The following is a 23,230-nucleotide window of genomic DNA, read 5'->3' on the forward strand; positions in this document are numbered from 1 at the left end:
TAGTTAATAGTATATGCGTGCGCGGGTTTGTCATTTTTGTGTAGCTCGTATAAAAAAATATTTCATCATGAAAGTTGGCAGACATGTAGTATACATCCATATGTATATGTGTATTTTGTTGAAGTTTTTTTAAACTTTGAAATTTGAATTTTAAAGTTTTCAAATAAAGGACTCTATGGAGCTCAAAGCTCCATTATGCGTTTCTGCTATCAAACTGTAGTATTGAGAACAAACAGATCGACCCTAAAAAAGAGAACAAATAGATCGTGGCTGAGATGAGGTGCGATGGATCTCGGTCCTTGCAGGTGCGGAGGGCTTCGTTTTCAGTTTTTGTGTTTTAGTTCTGTGTGTCCTGCTTAGTAAGGCAAGGCGGTGATGGCTTGCTGAAGATGGAATAAGATTCTCCCCACCAAGCCCCTGCCCGGGGGTGCTTCTAGCATTGACAGAGGGTGTGTGGAGGTTTGTCTCGCCAGATCTCGCGGGATTCGGTCGGTGTTTCTCTTCGGTGGATCTGCTTGGACCGGGTATTCGTTCGTCTATGTTCGTGTGTCTATATGTTGGATCCTTCTGAACTATGCTTCTTTTCATCGGTGGCGGTTGTTGCTCTGTTGCGCTGGTCCTCTGAGGCCTTAGAGCATCGCCAATAGATGGTCCAAATGTAAAAGTACCTAACTTTTGAACCGTCTGGGGCAAAAAACGCAGCTCCAACAGACGGTCCATATGCAAAAAAAATTGGACCGCGGCCTCCTCGTGATGTAAAATACAACACCTCGCGGTGCAAATTTACATCACGAGGTGCATCTGGTCCAAAACCAGCCGCCGCCCGCGAACGCCCAACCGCCACTTCCTTTCCTTACCCGCCCGGGCTGTCCGCCCGCCCGAAGACCAGCCGGGCGGAATCCACTGCCGCAACCGCCCAAAACCTCGCCGTTGGCGCCGCCACCACCCCACATCCCCGCCGCCGCCCTCCGCCCCCGTCGCCTCCGTCGCCGGTAGCCGGCTCACAGCCGCCCGGACGCCGCCGAATCGGGAGGCAGCCGGTGCGGGATTCGGCGCCTCCGGCGGTCCGGCTGCCGCGGTAGGCCTCCGCCGGGTCTTAGGCTGCTGCCAACCTCCTCCTCATCGGCCGTGAGCCTGTCCGCGGTCGTTGCGCCGGCCGCACGACCGCCGCTCCAAGCCCTTCGCCCGGGTGCCGAACTATTCTTCGCCGCCCGCCGAGCTCCTCTTGGCCGGCCTCCAAGCTCATTTCTTATCACCGCCGCCGTCTGGTGCTGAACGCAGTCGTCCGCAGCAGCCAATCCAACCAGTGGCCATCTTCTTCCACCGCACGCACAAGGTGTTCGATGGAATTCCCTAAGGTAAAAAATGACGAAACTTGATGATTTAACTTGGGATTGGATAGTATGTTTGACGGTGGTTGTGTGCATTGTAGATGAGCTCGGTTGACTCCTCTTTCATGGATGATTCATCGTCGGACGAGGAATTTGATTTGCATGAAGAAGAGGATATTGCTATGCTAGTGGCCATGCACAAGAGGAAGAAACCGAAGCACCTACAACTATGGGTACTATCTTGCAGATGGGATCTACCCGAGGTGGAGTACATTCGTCAAGCCGGTTGCAAATCTGAAGGTAAGAAAGAACTTGTCTTTCATAATGCACAAGCGGCGGATAGAAAAGATGTTAAGAGGGCATTTGGGATTTTGCAATCCCAATTTGCTATTGTGCGAGGACCATCTAGATTTTGGGATCAAAAGATCCTTTGGTACATCATGAGCGCTTGCGTGATCATGCATAACATGATCATTGAGAACGAGCGTGTAAAAAATTTAGATTACAACTTCTATCAGTTGATGGGCATTCATGTTAACCCCATGCGCAAAGAGGAGCGCATCAGACGTTTCATGAAGGTGTATAGCGAGATTAGAGACACCGATGTGCATAACCAACTCCAGAAAGATTTGATGGAAGAGCATTGGAAAGGGCATGGCGAAAGATTCGCATAGATTCATTATTTGTTTGTTCAAAACTATGTTGTATTGTGCAAAACTATGTTGTATTTGTGTTGCATTTCATCTCCTGGATCTGAAGAACTATGTAATAATTTGATATTGTGGACATGAAATTTTGTTATGTTGTTTTAAAACATGTTTTATGCAATATGTGCGGCTGTACAGTGGCTGGACAGTGGCTGAACAGCAGCCGCGCGACTGCTGGCCGGTTTTGGACCATGAATTTGGACCATCTATTGGAGTTGCTCTTTTGGACCATGAATTTGGACCATCTGTTGGAGTTGGCCTTTTTCGGAGCTCCAAAACGCACTTTTTTGGCGGTCCAAATTTTACATCTCCGGTTTTGGACCGTTAAAATTTGAACCATCTATTGAAGATGCTCTTAGCACGACGACTTCCGAACTGTGTACTACAATAAGCTTTGTCCGGCTCTGATGACGAAGGGGCGATAATGGTAATGTGTCTTCGGCTCGCTTTAGTGATCTTAATGTAATTTTTATTTCTAGTGTTCTTTATACTACCTTAACAGTTGATGAATAGATAAAAAAATTACCGCAAAGACAAAGAAAGGAGACGAGCAGTGTTAATAATAAGCGAAAGCGAGCAAAAGAATGTCGTTCCTTTATTATGCCATGAAGAGAACTTGTTTACTTTATTTCAGTCGAATGCATGCCGATTCGTTCATGCATGTAGTGGCTAGGCGGATAGATTGGTGCAGTTCCTGTAGCACATGCATGTAAGGAGGTTGTGGCAACGACCGCTGTCAAAGCCCTCGGCCCTGCAGGGCCTGTTGCAGGAGCCTGCAATGACGCAATAGGTTCCCGTCCACTCCCTGCTCAGCTGCTTTTCGCAGCCATGCGACCCCATTTTTTCTGCATTGATCCACAGATAAAACGAATTAACCATCAGCTAAACTAATTTGGATCAGATTGATCCGGAGTTGTGTGGGGCGATGGTCTTCCTACCAGATGACAGGAGAAGCAGCATCACCACGGAGAGGCATATGAAAGCCTTGCTGGTTCACTACCACAATCGCACCCTATGCCGACGGCCAGGGCCGTCGGCATAGCCATGACTAGCCGTCGGGTCAGGCCTATGCCGACGGCCCCCGTCGACATAGGGCCGTCGGCAAAATATTCGTCGGCGTAGCCAGGATGACCGTCGGCATAGAAAAGCCATCGGCATAGACCCTATCCCGACGGTGGCCGTACATCTACGCCGACGGCCCTAGCCGTCGGCAACGTCATTGCCTAACGGCGGCCGCCGTCAAGTGCTGCCCAATGGCTTCTCGCCACGTGGCGAGACGCCGTTCAGCATGGGTGTGTCTATGCCGACAGCCTAGCCGTCGGCTTAGTTTGAAATTATGCCGACGGCTAGGCCGTCGGCATAGACACGCCATGTGTCAGAAACTGGGCGCTCCTGGGGCAGGTCTATGCCGACGGCAGAATTTCAAACTAAGCCGACGGCTAGGCCGTCGGCATAGACGTGCCACGTGTCGGCCACTGGGAGCTCACGCCAGGCCTATGCCGACGGCCAAACTAAGCCGACGGCCATAGAGGTGCCACGTGTCGGCCACTGGGAGCTCAGGCCAGGCCTATGCCGACGGCCAGGCCGTCGGCATAGATTCTGTCCAGTTTTTTTTTCTGTTTCTTTTCAGCTCAATTCATTTGAATATATAACAAACAGCATATACACAGCATCACACAACAAATTGGCATCGCTAAGAAGCATCGCAAAGCATCACACATATAAGTATCATCACCACAAAGCATATAAGAATCTCACAAACAACAATAAGATAAGTATCATCACAAGCATACAAGTATCATAGCATCGAGAACAAGCATACAAGTATCATAGCGTCGAGAAAGGCTTAAGCGCTAGGACATCGAGCACCGCGGAGGTCGTCACTGCCAAGACCGCCGAAGCCCAGGTCGTCACTGCTAGCGGCAGCGCTACCGCCAAGACCGCCTCCACGTCCGCCTCCGTCTCCGTGGATCGGAGTGGTCGGGCTCCGTGTCTCGGGAGTGTTGCGAAGACCACCGCCAACGGTAGATGCACCTGTTCCCTAGATGTTGAAAAGATATATTAACGGGATATAAGACTGTGTTGAAAGGCATGACATGCTTTGGGTGAATTGATTGGGGATGAACTAACCGGCGAGGGGCCAGCGTTCTGTGCCACAAACTCCTCAAAGGTCAGCAGCACTGGTTGTGCTGGAGGACCCTCTGCTGATGGCCATTGAGGACACCTGCCGGACGCCATTTCTTGAAAAGCGTGTTGCATCTCGCGATCCCTCTGCTGATGGTATGCATGAAGGCGGTCGTGCCACGCCATGGTCTCCTGGCGCGCTGCCTCCGGGTCTACACGGAGGGGATCTTGCCGTGGGTCTGGCCCGGATGTTGCTCCAAAGTGTTCCTATGGACTGACCTACCACAACCGGGTGGATAGGTCCACTGCTCAAAGCCCGTCCGTGCAAAGTCAAAGGGCTAGATCCCGTGGTCAAACGCTACAGGGTTAGGCGGGACGGGGGCCCTGGGGGTAGCAATGCCACCCGAGCGTCGCACCGGGCCCCCATACATGCGGGGTGGTGTGGTGGCATGTCCAAAGAGGCGGCACGCGTCTCCCGGGGGTGCCCCCCCCTCACGAACGGCGATGACACGGTAGTAGACGTTCTACGGTAACGATGCGGCGTGAATATTATTAAATACTCGGAGCGCGATAAAATCATGAGTTTTTTACACGACGCGGGCACATGTGCTGTAGGACTCATGGTAATTTTTCATAATTGTTCGTAATGGAGTAGTATCTGAACAATTCCCTCTATGCGGATTGCTCTTCGCGTGTCTACGACTGTGGCCGGCGGCCTCCGGGGGCTAGCATGCTGCCAAATCTTGCGTAGGCGGCCTCTCACAAGTCTGGAAGTGTTGTGGCGGGTGCAAACGCCTGGCACGCGTCTTCGGGGTGTGCCCCCCTCACGGACGGCGGCGCCGCCGGCACCTGGAGGGGGAAACGGACGCGTCGGGTCTACACGGAGGGGATCTTGCTGTGGATCTGGCCCGGATGTTGCTCCTAAGTGTTCCTATGGGCTTACCTAACACAACCAGGTGGATAGGTCCACTGCTCAAAGCCCGTCCGTGCAAAGTCAAAGGGCTAGATCCCGTGGTCAAACGCTACAGGGTTAGGCGGGACGGGGGCCCTGGGGGGTAGCAATGCCACCCGAGCGTCGCACCGGGCCCTCATACATGCGGGGTGGTGTGGTGGCATGTCCCAAGAGGCGGCACGCGTCTCCGGGGTGTGCCCCCCTCACCGACGGCGCCGCCGCCGGCACCTGGAGGGGGGAAACGGGCGCGTCGGGTCTACACGAAGGGGATCTTGCCGTGGGTCTGGCCCGGATGTTGCTCCAAAGTGTTCCTATGGACTGACCTAACACAACCGGGTGGATAGGTCCACTGCTCAAAGCCCGTCCGTGCAAAGTCAAAGGGCTAGATCCCGTGGTCAAAAGCTACAGGGTTAGGCGGGATGGGGGCCCTGGGGGGTAGCAATGCCACCCGAGCGTCGCACCGGGCCCTCATACATGCGGGGTGGTGTGGTGGCATGTCCGAAGAGGCGGCACGCGTCTCCGGGGTGTGCCCCTCACGGACGGCGCCGCCGCCGGCACCTGGAGGGGGGAAACGGACGCGTCGGGTCTACACGGAGGGGATCTTGCCGTGGGTCTGGCCCGGATGTTGCTCCAAAGTGTTCCTATGGGCTGACCTACCACAACCGGGTGGATAGGTCCACTGCTCAAAGCCCGTCCGTGCAAAGTCAAAGGGCTAGATCCCGTGGTCAAACGCTACAGGGTTAGGCGGGACGGGGGCCCTGGGGGGTAGCAATGCCACCCGAGCGTCGCACCGGGCCCTCATACATGCGGGGTGGTGTGGTGGCATGTCCCAAGAGGCGGCACGCGTCTCCGGGGTGTGCCCCCCTCACGAACGGCGATGACACATTAGTAGACGTTCTGCGATAACGATGCGGCGTGAATATTATTAAATACTCGGAGCGCGATAAAATCATGAGTTTTTTACACGACGCGGGCACATGTGATGTAGGACTGATGGTAATTTTTCATAATTGTTCGTGATGGAGTAGTATCTGAACAATTCCCTCTATGCGGATTGCTCTTCGCGTGGACTGTGGCCGGCGGCCTCCGGGAGCTAGCATGCCGTCAAATCTTGCGTAGGCGGCCTCTCACAAGTCTGGAAGTGTTGTGGCGGGTGCAAACGCCTGGCACGCGTCTCCGGGGTGTGCCCCCCCTCACGGACGGCGGCGCCGCCGGCACCTGGAGGGGGGAAACGGACGCGTCGGGTCTACACGGAGGGGATCTTGCTGTGGGTCTGGCCCGGATGTTGCTCCTAAGTGTTCCTATGGCCTTACCTAACACAACCGGGTGGATAGATCCACTGCTCAAAGCCTGTCCGTGCAAAGTCAAAGCGCTAGATCCCGTGGTCAAACGCTAAAGGGTTAGGCGGGACGGGGGCCCCTGGGGGGTAGCAATGCCACCCGAGCGTCGCACCGGGCCCTCATACATGCGGGGTGCTGTGGTGGCATGTCCCAAGAGGCGGCATGCGTCTCCGGGGTGTGCCCCCCCTCACGGACGGCGGCGCCGCCGGCACCTGGAGGGGGAAACGGACGCGTCGGGTCTACACGGAGGGGATCTTGCTGTGGATCTGGCCCGGATGTTGCTCCTAAGTGTTCCTATGGGCTTACCTAACACAACCGGGTGGATAGGTCCACTGCTCAAAGCACGTCCGTGCAAAGTCAAAGGGCTAGATCCCGTGGTCAAACGCTACAGGGTTAGGCGGGACGGGGGCCCTGGGGGGTAGCAATGCCACCCGAGCGTCGCACCGGGCCCTCATACATGCGGGGTGGTGTGGTGGCATGTCCCAAGAGACGGCACGCGTCTCCGGGGTGTGCCCCCCTCGCCGACGGCGCCCGCCGCCGGCACCTGGAGGGGGGAAACGAGCGCGTCGGGTCTACACGTAGGGGATCTTGCCGTGGGTCTGGCCCGGATGTTGCTCCAAAGTGTTCCTATGGACTGACCTAACACAACCGGGTGGATAGGTCCACTGCTCAAAGCCCGTCCGTGCAAAGTCAAAGGGCTAGATCCCGTGGTCAAAAGCTACAGGGTTAGGCGGGACGGGGGCCCTGGGGGGTAGCAATGCCACCCGAGCGTCCCACCGGGCCCTCATACATGCGGGGTGGTGTGGTGGCATGTCCGAAGAGGCGGCACGCGTCTCCGGGGTGTGCCCCCTCACGGACGGCGCCGCCGCCGGCACCTGGAGGGGGGAAACGGACGCGTCGGGTCTACACGGAGGGGATCTTGCCGTGGGTCTGGCCCGGATGTTTCTCCAAAGTGTTCCTATGGGCTGACCTACCACAACCGGGTGGATAGGTCCACTGCTCAAAGCCCGTCCGTGCAAAGTCAAAGGGCTAGATCCCGTGGTCAAACGCTACAGGGTTAGGCGGGACGGGGGCCCTGGGGGGTAGCAATGCCACCCGAGCGTCGCACCGGGCCCTCATACATGCGGGGTGGTGTGGTGGCATGTCCCAAGAGGCGGCACGCGTCTCCGGGGTGTGCCCCCCTCACGAACGGCGATGACACATTAGTAGACGTTCTGCGGTAACGACGCGGCGTGAATATTATTAAATACTCAGAGCGCGATAAAATCATGAGTTTTTTACACGACGCGGGCACATGTGCTGTAGGACTGATGGTAATTTTTCATAATTGTTCGTGATGGAGTAGTATCTGAACAATTCCCTCTATGCGGATTGCTCTTCGCGTGGACTGTGGCCGGCGGCCTCCGGGGGCTAGCATGCCGCCAAATCTTGCATAGGCGGCCTCTCACAAGTCTGGAAGTGTTGTGGCGGGTGCAAACGCCTGGCACGCGTCTCCGGGGTGTGCCCCCCCTCACGGACCGCGGCGCCGCCGGCACCTGGAGGGGGGAAACGGACGCGTCGGGTCTACACGGAGGGGATCTTGCTGTGGGTCTGGCCCGGATGTTGCTCCTAAGTGTTCCTATGGGCTTACCTAACACAACCGGGTGGATAGGTCCACTGCTCAAAGCCTGTCCGTGCAAAGTCAAAGGGCTAGATCCCGTGGTCAAACGCTAAAGGGTTAGGCGGGACGGGGGCCCCTGGGGGGTAGCAATGCCACCCGAGCGTCGCACCGGGCCCTCATACATGCGGGGTGCTGTGGTGGCATGTCCCAAGAGGCGGCATGCGTCTCCGGGGTGTGCCCCCCCCTCACGGACGGCGGCGCCGCCGGCACCTGGAGGGGGAAACGGACGCGTCGGGTCTACACGGAGGGGATTTTGCTGTGGATCTGGCCCGGATGTTGCTCCTAAGTGTTCCTATGGGCTTACCTAACACAACCGGGTGGATAGGTCCACTGCTCAAAGCCCGTCCGTGCAAAGTCAAAGGGCTAGATCCCGTGGTCAAACGCTACAGGGTTAGGCGGGACGGGGGCCCTGGGGGGTAGCAATGCCACCCGAGCGTCGCACCGGGCCCTCATACATGCGGGGTGGTGTGGTGGCATGTCCCAAGAGGCGGCACGCGTCTCCGGGGTGTGCCCCCCTTACCGACGGCGCCCGCCGCCGGCACCTGGAGGGGGGAAACGGGCGCGTCGGGTCTACATGGAGGGGATCTTGCCGTGGGTCTGGCCCGGATGTTGCTCCAAAGTGTTCCTATGGACTGACCTAACACAACCGGGTGGATAGGTCCACTGCTCAAAGCCCGTTCGTGCAAAGTCAAAGGGCTAGATCCCGTGGTCAAAAGCTACAGGGTTAGGCTGGACGGGGCCCTGGGGGGGGTAGCAATGCCACCCGAGCGTCGCACCGGGCCCTCATACATGCGGGGTGGTGTGGTGGCATGTCCGAAGAGGCGGCACGCGTCTCCGGGGTGTGCCCCCTCACGGACGGCGGCGCCGCCGGCACCTGGAGGGGGAAACGGACGCGTCGGGTCTACACGGAGGGGATCTTGCCGTGGGTCTGGCCCGGATGTTGCTCCAAAGTGTTCCTATGGGCTGACCTACCACAACCGGGTGGATAGGTCCACTGCTCAAAGCCCGTCCGTGCAAAGTCAAAGGGCTAGATCCCGTGGTCAAACGCTACAGGGTTAGGCGGGACGGGGGCCCAGGGGGGTAGCAATGCCACCCGAGCGTCGCACCGGGCCCTCATACATGCGGGGTGGTGTGGTGGCATGTCCCAAGAGGCGGCACGCGTCTCCGGGGTGTGCCCCCCTCACGAACGGCGATGACACATTAGTAGACGTTCTGCGGTAACGATGCGGCGTGAATATTATTAAATACTCGGAGCGCGATAAAATCATGAGTTTTTTACACGACGCGGGCACATGTGCTGTAGGACTGATGGTAATTTTTCATAATTGTTCGTGATGGAGTAGTATCTGAACAATTCCCTCTATGCGGATTGCTCTTCGCGTGGACTGTGGCCGGCGGCATCCGGGGGCTAGCATGCCGCCAAATCTTGCATAGGCGGCCTCTCACAAGTCTGGAAGTGTTGTGGCGGGTGCAAACGCCTGGCACGCGTCTCCGGGGTGTGCCCCCCCTCACGGACGGCGGCGCCGCCGGCACCTGGAGGGGGGAAACGGACGCGTCGGGTCTACACGGAGGGGATCTTGCTGTGGGTCTGGCCCGGATGTTGCTCCTAAGTGTTCCTATGGGCTTACCTAACACAACCGAGTGGATAGGTCCACTGCTCAAAGCCTGTCCGTGCAAAGTCAAAGGGCTAGATCCCGTGGTCAAACGCTAAAGGGTTAGGCGGGACGGGGGCCCCTGGGGGGTAGCCATGCCACCCGAGCGTCGCACCGGGCCCTCATACATGCGGGGTGCTGTGGTGGCATGTCCCAAGAGGCGGCATGCGTCTCCGGGGTGTGCCCCCCTCACGGACGGCGACGCCGCCGGCACTTGGAGGGGGGAAACGGGCGCGTCGGGTCTACACGGAGGGGATCTTGCCGTGGGTCTGGCCCGGATGTTGCTCCAAAGTGTTCCTATGGACTAACCTAACACAACCGGGTGGATAGGTCCACTGCTCAAAGCCCGTCCGTGCAAAGTCAAAGGGCTAGATCCCGTGGTCAAACGCTACAGGGTTGGGCGGGACGGGGGCCCTGGGGGGTAGCAATGGCACCCGAGCGTCGCACCGGGCCCTCATACATGCGGGGTGGTGTGGTGGCATGTCCGAAGAGGCGGCACGCGTCTCCGGGGTGTGCCCCCATCCAAGTGACGGCGGCACTGCCTTGCGTGCAGGGGGGCACACCGCGGAGCCCCATGACGGGCGTCTACGCATGCCTGAACACTTTCACATATGCATCGGGACCCGTGCGATGTTTCGGTGACATAGCTACACCCCGAATCCCCCACCAACTAGAATTCCCTCCGTGTCGACCGTTTCCCCCCTCCGTGACACGGCGATAGCGACGTTCGTAACGGGGGGCAATCGATATACAATCAGGGTATGTTTTTTTAGATAAGGCATAATTATCTTATGCAAAAACAAAAACTAAAATAAAGTAAAAATGAGAAAATAAAGTAAAAATAAAAAAATAGTATGCCGACGGCGAGGCCGTCGGCATACCTGTGCACACACGGAGGTGCAGTCCCACGGATCGATGACGTGGCATGGCGCACGGATCGATGACGTGGCAGAGGGGCCTATGCCGACGGCTATACCGTAGGCATATATTTGCCATAGGTAGTATAAAGCGAAATTTAAAATAAAACTAAATAAATGTATGCCGACGGCTAGGTGCAGTCCCACGGATCGATGACGTGGCATAGCACATGGATCGATGACGTGGCAGAGGGGTATGGGCCAGGTCTATGCCGACGGCATAGCCGTCGGCATAGGGCTGGCACGGGTATGCCGACGGCCGCCGTTATCACCCGTCGGCGTAGGCTCAACGTCGTCAAACGGTCAGCGCTGACGGCAAGGGCTATGCCGACGGCCGCTCCTATGCCGACGGGCCCCGTAGGCGTACCTCGAGCGGTCCCGACGGCCTCGTATATGCCGACGGCCCCGTCGGCATATATGTATTTATGCCGACGGCTTTTCTACGCCTACGGCTGCCCTTGGCCGTCGGCATAGCGGCATTTATGCCAACGGGTGCCGTCGGCAAACGAAGTTTTTCTGGTAGTGGTTCCAGTAGTCCTTTAGCAGCGTTCTTCATGTACGGTGCCATATCAAAGAGGTAATGTGTGTTGTTTTTCCTAAATGAAACTGATGGGTGCGTGAGTATCGCCATGATCTGTATTTATAGCAAAATGCGTGACACGATTATCTGGTGAAAAATTAATGTGTCTCACCAGTGCTTATCCTAACGCATGGCTGGTACCTTATCCGAACGCCTAATTTTAGACATGATTGATTGCGTATGTCTTCTTTTTTTGCAGGCAAAACGGGGTAGGTGTACAATAAAAATGGGGGATAGTTATTGTTTTTAGAGGAAGGCGCAAGATGCAAGAACCTTCAAATTAATAAAGCCTAATCAAGACATGAAAGTAGCGTAGATATTGACACAACAGACTGAGGACACACAAGAGCAAATCAAATAAGGGTCAATATTAAGCAGTTGGTTGGTGCATAATCTCAAATTGCACATCTACAATGCTAGGCTGTTGGTCGAGGTAGTAAATAGTAAAAGCTTCACATCCACGAACAGGAAAAAAGTTCCACATCCACTACTACGGAGTTCGCTATGGTAGCAGACGAAGTTGCACATCTCATTGGTAAGGAATAGTTTGGGATGGAGGTGCCATATGTGAAAACTGCATGTCCATGAATATGAGGGAAAGTTGCACATCGACTGCCCGATAATTGCAAATCGACTGCTAGACAGTTGCACCTAATGAGGACTAAATTGCACACACAAAAATTCATTAAAATATACCCATACGAGATATAGTTTTAAAGAGCACATCATGATGATTCCAACGGTGAATGCGGATCTTAATTTCGATGTTCAGTTTAAAAGTTATGACTTTAAAAGAAATTAAACTCGGATTAAATGCGTTCACACGTCCATGAGTAGGGGAAATATTCACGCCGGCTATCAGATAGTTGCGCCAAACATTAACTAAATTAGAAGACACCCCACGCATTGCGGCGGGAATTTGTAGAAAGCGACTATAATGCACTTGGAAAGTGACTATAATGCGCATGGAAAATCTTAAGGGGAAAATCTCTAAAAACGTAATATAATTATGAAAAAATATTTAGGTTCAGGATCACAAACATTAGGACCTCAAAATGCATGTCTTCTTATTTTCTCCTGACCTCGAGCGAAGTATATATAGAACATAATATAGTTTTCAATTTTATCGTGAAATTAGATACTACAGTTATGGCATAGCATGTTGTGTTTCAGTTCACCAACTATGAGGATTTACGGTACTATCATAGTGATGCTTTGCGGGTGTAGCAATGCAAGATTGTTCTCTAATGTAACTTCTGCAATAATATGTTATTGGTCATCATCAGAACTAATGTGATGATTTAAGAGAGCTATGAAGAGAGGCAAAAATATTTCCATTAGTCCTGTCACAGTGCCTAAAGGCATATAAAATGCTCAGACAGATTTTGCCATTGAACCAATGGTGTCACTTAAAATGAAGATTACAATTTTGAAGAAAATTATCAAACATATATAATCCGGATTACATGCCTGTAGCTGCACAAATAACTGAAGGTGCTCTAGTGTAGAAACAACTGGCAAACAACATCTTATGACTACGTCAGAAAATAAATCAATCCAATATGAGTACACTAGTAGAAAACGGAGTTTTATCACCGGCTCGTAAGGGCCTTTAGTGCCGGTTCTGCAACCGGCACTAAAGAGTGGGGACTAAAGGTCCCCCCCCTCACCCTTTAGTACCGGTTCGGCACGAACCGGTGCTAACGTGCCACCACGTGGCACGAGCCAGGCCCGGGTGCGTGTAGGACATTAGTACCGGTTGGTAACACCAACCGGTACTAAATGTTTGGGTGTGTTTTGGTTTTAATTTTTATTTTTCCTTTAGTTTTGTGTTTTCAATTTAATTTAGTGATTGTTTTACATTATAATGAGTTGTTAAATCATTAGGTGAAAGTACCGCAGATTAGTTTCGACTGGATGCATGTGGATCCTAGCTAAGTGATCAAGTATATGCCATATCCATATTACTTAGATCTAAGTAATATGGATATGGCATATACTTGATCACTTAGTTAGGATCCATCCAGTTCAAACTAATATGCGGTTTCTTTCATAAATGATATAATAACTCATCATCATCATCATCATCATATTAATATAAAAACTCTTGCATCATATCATCACCAACAACAGTATATACTAGCTAGCAAAGATATCATCGAGTTCAACATGGTCATGATATTATAAGCGTTCATAACACCACAAAAGCAAATCACTCTTTGAGATTAAGTTCAGGACGAAGAACACGGACACGCATGAGAGGACAACAAGTACTAAGAGCATGATAACTAGTTAAATCACTCCTGCTGCTCTCTCTCAGGTAAAATAGCATAGAACATGTATAGCTCTCCTGATTCATCATATTGGAGCATGCAGATGAACCTGTCTTCTAATCGTGGGCTGCGCTTCTGATTGCTGCCCCCTAGTACTTCTCTGCGATCATTAACAATTTTGCTCCAATCTTTCACTATTAAGCATTCATCGCTTTTAGAAATCCTGAATGCACTCATGTGCACTGTAGGATATCTTGGCCGTAAGCTAACAATTGACATGCGACCTTTAGTCTCGATCCACTGAGCCACAACTGTCATCGGGAGTCCCTGTTGAAGAACATCGTATAGTAATTAATATACTTAGCAATGAAAGTTTAGCTTGAAAAATAACGTATGCAAAAGATGCACTGAGGACTAATAGTAAAAATCTCACCATCTTTCCTAAATACATGTGACCGTAGTTCAATACGATCACTATTGGTCGCACGTTTTGAGTACTAAGATTTTCAAATTCAGGAAAATGATTTCTCTTGACAGCATCAAGATCCTCAAGCCATGAAACATAATGACTTATCTCCTCGCAGTTTAGTTCAGCCCCGGGACAGTGGATGGTCCTGTCTACCAAGCGTCGAACATGTTTGCTTGAATCAAAATAAGCTGTCAATAGAAATTACTTGTCAACTATTTTTGAATAAACAATATCGAAGACATAAATATGGTTGAGAAACTCACATAATGGTAGAACTGGAGGCGTCTGCACATCGACCCAGATGTCTCTATTACCTTCAATATCATCTTCCGGACGAATATCAAAGGTGATAACCATATCAGGCTCAAATGCATAAGTCTTGCATAGTGCTTGCCAAGTTTTGCATTCAAAATAGTGTATGTGTCTGCATTGTATAATTTGACGTTGAAAGTATAACCATGCTCGGTCTTCAGGTAAACTCTCTTTACCTCCATAGTTTCCATATCACTAAAACCTACCTTATCCAAGACAAAAATTCTTGCATGGCAGGGGATGCGCTAGTACAATAGTGAAAATTAAAAATTATAAGTTGAAGCAAATGAAGCATAAGTCATGCTTAATTACGAAAAAAGACTTGTCGTTATGACTTACTGTATCCACTTCGAAGGTCTCATCCAGCTTGATGCTGAAGCGCCTATCATCAACAAGGAAATTTCTGTCGCACAGGCCGCGCTGGTCTTCACAGTATTCGCACTTAATGAAATCTTTTTCATCGTCAGACGACATTTCCTATGTTCATATAGGTGAAACATTAAACAGTTACTAGTTCTATTAACTCAACTAATTCAACTACTTCTATTAATTCAACTACTTCTATTAATTCAACTAGTTCTATCAATTCAACTAGTTCTATTAATTCAACTAATTCAACTAAGCATTTACTAAAAATAAACTAGTTCTATTAATTTTCTTACTAAAATAAAGTAGCTAGTTCTATATATATAGTAATATTTTAATTAGATCATCAAATCTCAAATACCTAAATTTTCTTACTAAAAATAAACTAGTTATATTAATTCAACAAATTCAACTAAGAATTTACTAAAAATGAACTAGTTATATTAATTTTCTTACTAAAATATATAAAGTAGCTATATATATATTAATATTTTAATTAGATCATCAAATCTCATATACCTAAATTTTCTTACTAAAAATAAACTAGTTCTATTAATTCAACTAGTTCAACTAAGCATTTACTAAAAATAAACTAGTTATATTAATTCAACAGAAAATTTGACATGCATTAATCTAAACAACAGAAAACAGAAAATAAGTAAAAAAATGTGTGTGTGTGTGTGTGTGTCTCTGTGTGTGTATGTGTGTGTGTCTGTACGAGCGGGGCGGCGGCGTACGAGCGGCGGGCCAGGGGCGACGGCGCGAGACGGCGACACGTACGGGGCGGCGGGCCGGGGGCGACGGGACGACGAAGACGGGCGGCGGGCCGGGGGCGACGGCGCGAGACGGCGACGACGGTGCGGCGGGTCGCGAGACGGCGACGACGGCGCGGCGGGTCGCGCGACGACGGGGGCCGGCTGGGGCGGCGACGGGGGCGGCGGCGACGACGGCGACAGGGACGGGCTGGGGCGTCGACGGGGGCGAAGAACAAACTGAAACGAACTGAAAATATTCGTAAGTGGTGCTTATATAGCGGTGGCTATTAGTACCGGTTTGATCCATCAACCGGTACTAAAGGCCTATTTTGGCCAGGCCAAGAGGCGGGCAGAGCAGGCCTTTAGTACCGGTTGGTGGCTCCAACCGGTACTAAAGACCCACCTTTAGTACCGGGTTGGGCTACCAACCGGTACTAAAGGGGGTGTGCTGCCACCCGCGGTGTAGAAAGTTTAGTCCCACCTCGTCGGGCGAAGGGCAGCCACACTGGTTTATAAACCCAGCCACGGCTGCTACTTTGAACTCCCTTGTAAAGCAGGCTTCTGGGCCTAACTATGGCGCGCTGCCCTGTGAGCCCGAATTTCCACGCCCGTTGTCTAGCAGGCCCACTAGGCAGCGCCCCAATAATTTTTTATATAGTTTTTTTCTTTTCTTCCTTATTTATTTTCTTCTATTTATTTCTGAGTAGTTTTTTATATAGTTTTTTTTCTTTTCTGCTTTTTCTATTTTCTTCTATTTATTTCTGATTAGTTTTTTTATTTTCCCCAAATCGGTAAATGACTGAAAAATAGCAAATGCTGTCAGTAAGTGTTGAAATTTTTTTATATAGTTTTTCTTTCCTTCTTTATTTATTTTCTTCTATTTATTTCTGAGTAGTTTTTTATATAGTTTTTTTATTTTCTGCTTTTTTTATTTTCTTCTATTTATTTCTGATTAGTTTTTTATATAGTTTTTTTTTCTTTTTCCCAAATCGGTAAATGACTGAAAAATAGCAAATGTTGTCAGAAAGTGTTGAAAATTGATGACGTCGTTTTGAATGATGTGTACGGAATGCAAAAAAGTCTGGAGTTGTAATAAGTTTAAAAAATGAAGTGCCCATGTAACAGATGAGTTCTCGTCCGAAACCCTGATACTCCGAAAGAGATTGTCCAGTTTGTACACGAAGTGCGTCCAGTTTTTGCCGTAACCCTCTCTACTCTTTTGCACATGCTATGTGGGTGAAATGATGATACCATTGCCAAGTTTCGACATTTTCAGAGTTCATTTTGTAATGATTTTCAATTTCACGATCATTTAGCTCTCTAAACAAATAGTACCAGTTCATGGCACGAACCGGTACTAAAGGTGCCCGTGGGCCCCAGCCTGACCACAGCCTGACGCAGCCTCATTAGTACCGGTTCATGACACGAACCGGTACTAAAGGTTGCTCACGAACCGGTACTAATGATCTCCGCCCGCCTAGCCATTGGAACTGGCACTAATGGACACATTAGTACCGGCTCAAAATCAAACCGGCACTAATGTGCTTCACATTTGACCCTTTTTCTACTAATGGTATAACAACCAATCATCATACAAAAAGGTTTAGTGCATAATCACCTCGTTGCAAAAGAGGTGTAGTCACCAATCTAGCACTGCTAGCTAAAAGTCAGTTAGGAAGATATAAAGATAATCCACTTGAAAATCCTTGGAAGAATTTAATTCTCTGTCTCCTTCAGAAAAAGAAAGCTAAGGCAATTGGTGTCTTTTGTCATTCTTTGCTCCTTTTTCACTCAATGATTCCTTCGAATTTGCCGACCAAAAATTCTATATGTCTATTCTATCTATGATATTTCTATATATATAGAGTATGATATTTAATATGACATCCGATTTGTCAAAGGGATTGGATTGGTGACTTACCCATTCAGTGACTTTGGCACTGGACGTTCCAAAAACGGGTACTATCGGATCGGGTAACCGAAATAGAATGATGGCATGCACCAAGTATACTTGATAAAAAATCCGCTATGTTTTCCATTGCATACAAATACATAAGCAAATGAGCAAAAGGTAAGAAAACCTGACCCGCTTTCCGTGCAAAATCAGTCCATATACTATTGGGCCGTACTGGCCAGGGCTCTAGCGCTTGACGTCGCCCACCCACCCACGCATAGGCGTACCCGACGCCGGCGTCCGCGCCGTGGAGCGGTGGAGGCCGTAGCGAGCTCTGCAGAACTGCTCGGCGACCAGGTACTGGTCACGGATCACCACCACGAGGGCGCCTTAGAGAGTGCACCGGCCGCCAGCTGGAAGATCTCGACCAGTGTCAACTACTTGCGGAGGGAGTAGTGCTCATCGGAGATCTGACCGGCCAGAAGGACGCGGATCGTCGCCTTCAAGGCGGCGGCGCCATGGCGTTCCACTGCACGATCAAGGATTATGGCAGCAGTGTGCGCATCTCCAACTGCGATGGACCCTTAAGGCTTGGCCGGCGGCGCAGTATGAGAGAGAGAGGTAGAGATACAGGAAAGATGGAAGAATCGGTTGGGATTTTTGTAGGGCATCGATGGAGATTTATACCTTCAGGGAGATGAAGGAACCTAGTCGTCCGAGTATAAATTCTCATCGTAATCGAAGCAGTTTCCTTGTTCACGTCCCGTTAATTCTAGCATCAGTTTCCTAAAGTATATTGGTGGCTATCTATGGAACCGACGCATGCAAGTATTGATTACCGTTTATTATGCATGGCAAGCAATGGACGCTTGCGTGTAGAGTCTAGCGATTGACTTTTTCTCTTTTTTTGCTAATTATCTATCGCACGGGAGGCTACCTAAGTTAAGGTGAATGGGCTGCATGACTCACGGCTGATTGGTGGAGAACTGCTGACGTGGCAGCTTGCTAATGTGGATAGCCTACATGTCTAGAGAAATCAAGTGGTGGGGGCTCCTATTTAGACACGGCTGACTGGTGAAGAACTGCTGATGTGGCAGCCTGCTGATGTGGATAGCCTGCATGTCTAGAGAAATCAAGTGGTGGGGGCTCCTATTTAGATATAGTAGATTGCACACAAAAACGTTTATCAAAACATACTCATGCGGGGTCTATTTTCGAAGAGCACGCGCGAGGATTCCAACGTTGAAAATGGATTTTAATTTCGATGTTTGATCAAATATGGCTTTTGAAAATTCTAAAATTTGAATTAAATGCATTCACATTCACATGAATATTTTTACGATACTTTTTTCTTTCTTCCTATTCACATGATACTTTTCTAATATGGATTAGAGTTTTCCTAATATAGATTAGAGGGGCAAAATATTTTCAAATATGGCCGGTCACTCCGGACGTCTAACGAGCGAACGGCCACCCGCTAGATGCACCCTACTATAAAGCGATGAGCGTATCGATGACGCTATCCGGTAAGAGACCAAACCATAAAGATAACAGTGTTGAGAAGCTGAGATGAGCAGTGTTAATCATAATAAAAATCGTGCAAAAGATTGCACCACATTGGTACTGCCCTATCAAGCTGACAAGCTCCGTTCCTTTATTATGCCATGAAGAGAACTTCTTAACTTATTTTACCGGTCGATCATGCATGGAGTGGCATATACATATGGCTAAATGATAGGTCGGTGCAGTTTCTGTAGCAGATGCATGTAAAGAGGTTATCACAATGGCCGTTGTCGAAGCCCTCGGCCCTGCAGGGCCTGTTGCACGTGCCTCTCCGGATGCATGGCCTTCCGTCCCACGTCGTGCTATTTTGCTTTTCACAGCCATGCGACCCCATTTTTTCTGCATCCATCCACAGACAATACAAATTAACCATCAACTAAACTAATTTGAATCAGCCTGACCACGAGTTATTTTGGGAGATGGTCTTCCTACCAGATGACAGGAAAACCAGCATCACCAGCCACAGGCATGTGAAAGCCTTGGTCAGTGATCCTTTAGCAGCGTTCTTCATGTATGATGCCATATTGAAGAGGTAATGTGTGTTTGTTTTTTCTAAATGAAACTGATGGGTGTGGGAGTATATCCATGATCTGTATTTATAACAAAAGTGTATGTCAATGTTGACTCGGTTATTTGGTGAGATATTAATGTGTGTCATCAATGCTTATTCAAACGTCTAGCTAGGCTTAATCCACTTCTAAACATGGCTGGTGCCTTATCCAAACGCCTAATTGTAGACATGATTGATTGCCTATGTCATTTCTTTTGCAGGGAAAACGGGGTAGGAGTACAATAAAAACAGGGGATAATTAATGTTTTTAGAGCGAAGGTGCAAGAAGCAAGAAGCTTTAAATTAATAATAAAGACCAAACCAGGCATCAAAGTACCATGGATATTAAGAGCATCTCTAGCAGACCCCGCATAAATGGTCAAACCCGCAAAATTTTTGCGTTTTACAGTTTTGGGCAAAAAAAGTTACCAGAATAGAAACCGTAAAAGTAGTCCAACCCGTAAAATTTTTAAGGGCCACCGCAAATGCACACCCGAAACCCTTATCTTTGGAGGTTGGAAGACCGAATATAGGGGGCCCCGTATACCGGTCAAACCTCGTCGGAGCAAACACGCCGCCGCGGAGTTTGCCGGAATCCGCCCTAAACTCGCCGGAATTCATCACCGCACCTCGGAAAAGGCCGCTAGACGCCGCAATCGATCGCCGCCGGTTCGAATTGGATGAGCTCGACATCGTCGTGGCCTCCCATGACCTCAGCCTGGCCGCCGGAATCCTCCCGACGCGGCAGGCAAAGGGGCACGACTCGGCTGGCAATAGAGCAAGGCGCGGACGACGGAGGCGACGGGGCGTGGCCGGCAAGCTGTGCGCGGACGACGGAGGCGACGGGGCGTGGCCGGCGAGGCTGAGCGCGGCCGGCGCGGTGATGGGGCGCGGCCAGCAGGGGCGGGGCACGGCCGACGGGCGACGGGGCATGGCCTGCGGGTGACGGGGCGCGGCCGACGGGGTTGGGCGCGGCCAGCGTGGCCGGGCGTGGCCGGCTGGAGGAAGGGGCGACAGCGGCCGGACTGGAGGCCGGCCGCAAATATACTTTTTTACGGATCCGTTTGGGGGGTCTACATCTGTGCCAGCCCGAGCCAGCCCGCAAATGCGGTTTTGCGCGAACTGCAAACGCGTTTTGCGGGCCGGTGGGATGCGGGGTCTGCTAGAGTTGCTCTAACAACAACCCGAGAGTACACAGACTCGAAACAAAAGGACATGAGTGGGGATGTCCGTCCTGACGATGGCGTGGATCGCGTCCAATGTTTCCTTGTCGTTCGTCTTTCCCAGCGAAGCCCACTGATGCCTGAATACAATACACTGGAGAACGCAGTCAAAGACATTCTTAGGAATAATCTGCTCGATTGTCAGCTTGTTATGAGAGCCTCACAGCCCTAAGGCAAGGCTCACGAGAACAGCTGAAGATCGGGATCCCAACCTAAACCCGAGGCCTACCTCGTCCTTCTCAGCGGAAAGATTCATGTGTTCTACCTTGGCTTTGAGCGAGTCCCAGCTGATAAATCCGACTTGGGAGGTTCTTACACAAAGTGATGCCTCCCAAGTCTGGCCCATAAAGATTAGCAGCATAAAGAATCGGAAAGAAAAATTTCTGGATTGCCAGGTGCGTAAAAGGAAAAAGGAATTATGTTTCATCCATTCACAAGAACCAACAACACCTGCATGTATGGTAGTGTTACAATTATCAGTGCAACAAAATAAATGAGGCCTGCTTAAATAGCTCACGCACAATATCAATCCTCGATTTCTAACCGGAGAAGAAAATATCAGTAAAAGAATCTATCATACACGAGGGCCGATGCGCTTCTCAGTTGCTCAATGGAGCAATGCTAGCATGCGAACACAGAATGGTAACCTCTTAATCATAGAATGTTGACTTAGCAAACCAAAAATAATCCAGAAGATGAAACAGATACATACTGAAGGATTACCAGGTAAGGTGGACAAGCTACTTCACTCTGTTTGTCACAAATTCCTTGGTACTTACACCCTTGAGATCTGATTATCTTCAATGTCGGGACCATAATCCTCTCAACTGACCACAGATCCTTCCCACGGCTCACACTGAAGACAGACAAACTGTAAGATGCATATTTGCATTGTTGATGAGAAAATCTGAATCAATGAAAACAATAATGGACAAAGATGTGAAGTAGTATTAGTGTTTGTGACAAGACGTAGGTAACAACTTTCAGTTCTTCAGGATTTCCTGCTTTGTCCTGATGCACATAAGTTCAAAAGTGTCAGGGGAAAGGGAAATGATTCATAGCATTGAAGGGATAAAAAGATAGAACGTCAATCAGTTACGGCAATCCTTTGTTTGCTAGCCCGGTGTGGAGTTGAAGCACATGACATTGTTAGATCAAGGCCCTGTTCGGAGCTTGCGCGCTCCGTGAAGTTGGGGAGCTGGGTTTTGGCAGCTCCATAAAATTAAGCTAAAGTCTGGTCCACTCCCGGAGCAGAGTTAAACGAGCCGAGAGAAACCGAACGCAGCCGAAGAACATGCTGCTTGCTGTGATGAAAACGTTGCGAGTTGCAGACCATGCTGTGCACAACAAACTTGAGAAGTTCAAACAAACATGCTTGTGGTAATTGGGTAGCAACTGTAACATAGAGTGGATATCCCTCATTTAGCTAGGGAACCCATTAGCTTTGTATGGAAGATATGCGATCGCGCAACTCTGAAGTCTGAACACTGCTGTAGGAACCCATTAGAGTTGCAGATCTAGTCTTCAGAAATGTATGCAAGATATGCGATTGCGCAACTGAACAAGGCACAGCACCCTGGTATGAATGTATCACTGCCATTTAGCTTACAGCACTCGGCAGCATTACTAAACTGCGACCAGGAATCAGTTGAAAAATTACAGCTAACCAAATTAGCACCACAATTCATACAGAGAAGGTACCATGGTGCTACAGAAGTCGATGGCCATCTCAGTCATCCCCTTCGCTAAAGAAATTCCAATGTGCAGCAAGACGCACACAAAAAAAAAACGATCCCCTTTGCTCGGATAGTGAACGAACTCCTCCTGATTCGAAAAGCTCGAAGCGTGGATCCTGGTGTTGCCGTGGCGCCGCCGATGCATGGCTAGGTTTTGGGGGGATCTGGCTGGGGGTGGGAGTCTGCTCCGGCTCCGGCTCCGGGTCCGGCCACGGCTGCGCGCTTGCGGGCGATGAAGTCCTCGAGGACCTTGCGGCGCTGGGCGGCCTTGGCGCGCTGGGGCTCGATGTTGGCGTAGGAGAGGCGCGCGGCGGCGGCGATGAGCGCGGCGCCGGTGAGGAAGAGGCAGGCCGTGGCGGCGCGCTGCCTCCGGGTCGCCGCGTACTGCAGCCACGACATGTCGCCTCCTCTAGCGTCGTAGGGCAGGGAGCGTGGGAGACGGGACGGAGATGGTTAGCGCAAAAGGACTGGCGAAGACGGGAGGTGCGAAATACGTCTTGGCGTGTCGAGAGCGGAGCAAACGGGGAGCAGAGTTTCTCACGTTCAGGCTAGCAAAAGCAGAGCATGCTTGAATGCCGAGCAGAGCAAGAAGGGGATCGTGGACGGCATGACAGATTAGAGCAACTCCAACGGGGCGACCCATCTCGTCCGTCGCCGGCCTCGTCTTCCTCGCCTCGTCTGGCGTCACCGCCCCCTCCAGAAAAGGCAAGCCTCGTGCCCCGCGCAAGACCGCCGCCGCGACCAAGCCAAAGAAGACGCTGACGCCCGAACAGCGGGCAAGGAGTCGGCCAAGAGGAAGGGCCGGAGGCACGCCGCGGACGCGAGG

General features: G+C 50.7%; 1 protein-coding gene across 1 annotated transcript; it reads right to left on the reverse strand.

Annotated features, from left to right (window-relative positions):
- Nucleotides 1-22,245: 22,245 nt before the first annotated feature.
- On the reverse strand, nucleotides 22,246-22,872 carry LOC123141922 (uncharacterized). The gene has a single exon (XM_044560985.1). It carries the CDS (start codon nucleotides 22,801-22,803, stop codon nucleotides 22,552-22,554), a length of 252 nt encoding a protein of 83 aa, XP_044416920.1. The 5' UTR covers nucleotides 22,804-22,872; the 3' UTR covers nucleotides 22,246-22,551.
- Between the last annotated feature and the right edge of the window lie 358 nt (nucleotides 22,873-23,230).

The sequence above is a fragment of the Triticum aestivum genome, chromosome 6D (assembly GCF_018294505.1).
Source record: "Triticum aestivum cultivar Chinese Spring chromosome 6D, IWGSC CS RefSeq v2.1, whole genome shotgun sequence".
Classification (NCBI taxonomy): Eukaryota; Viridiplantae; Streptophyta; class Magnoliopsida; order Poales; family Poaceae; genus Triticum; species Triticum aestivum.

Excerpts from the sequence above, each read along its gene's own strand:
- LOC123141922 (XM_044560985.1), bottom strand. The coding sequence starts at position 22,803 with ATGTCGTGGCTGCAGTACGCGGCGACCCGGAGGCAGCGCGCCGCCACG.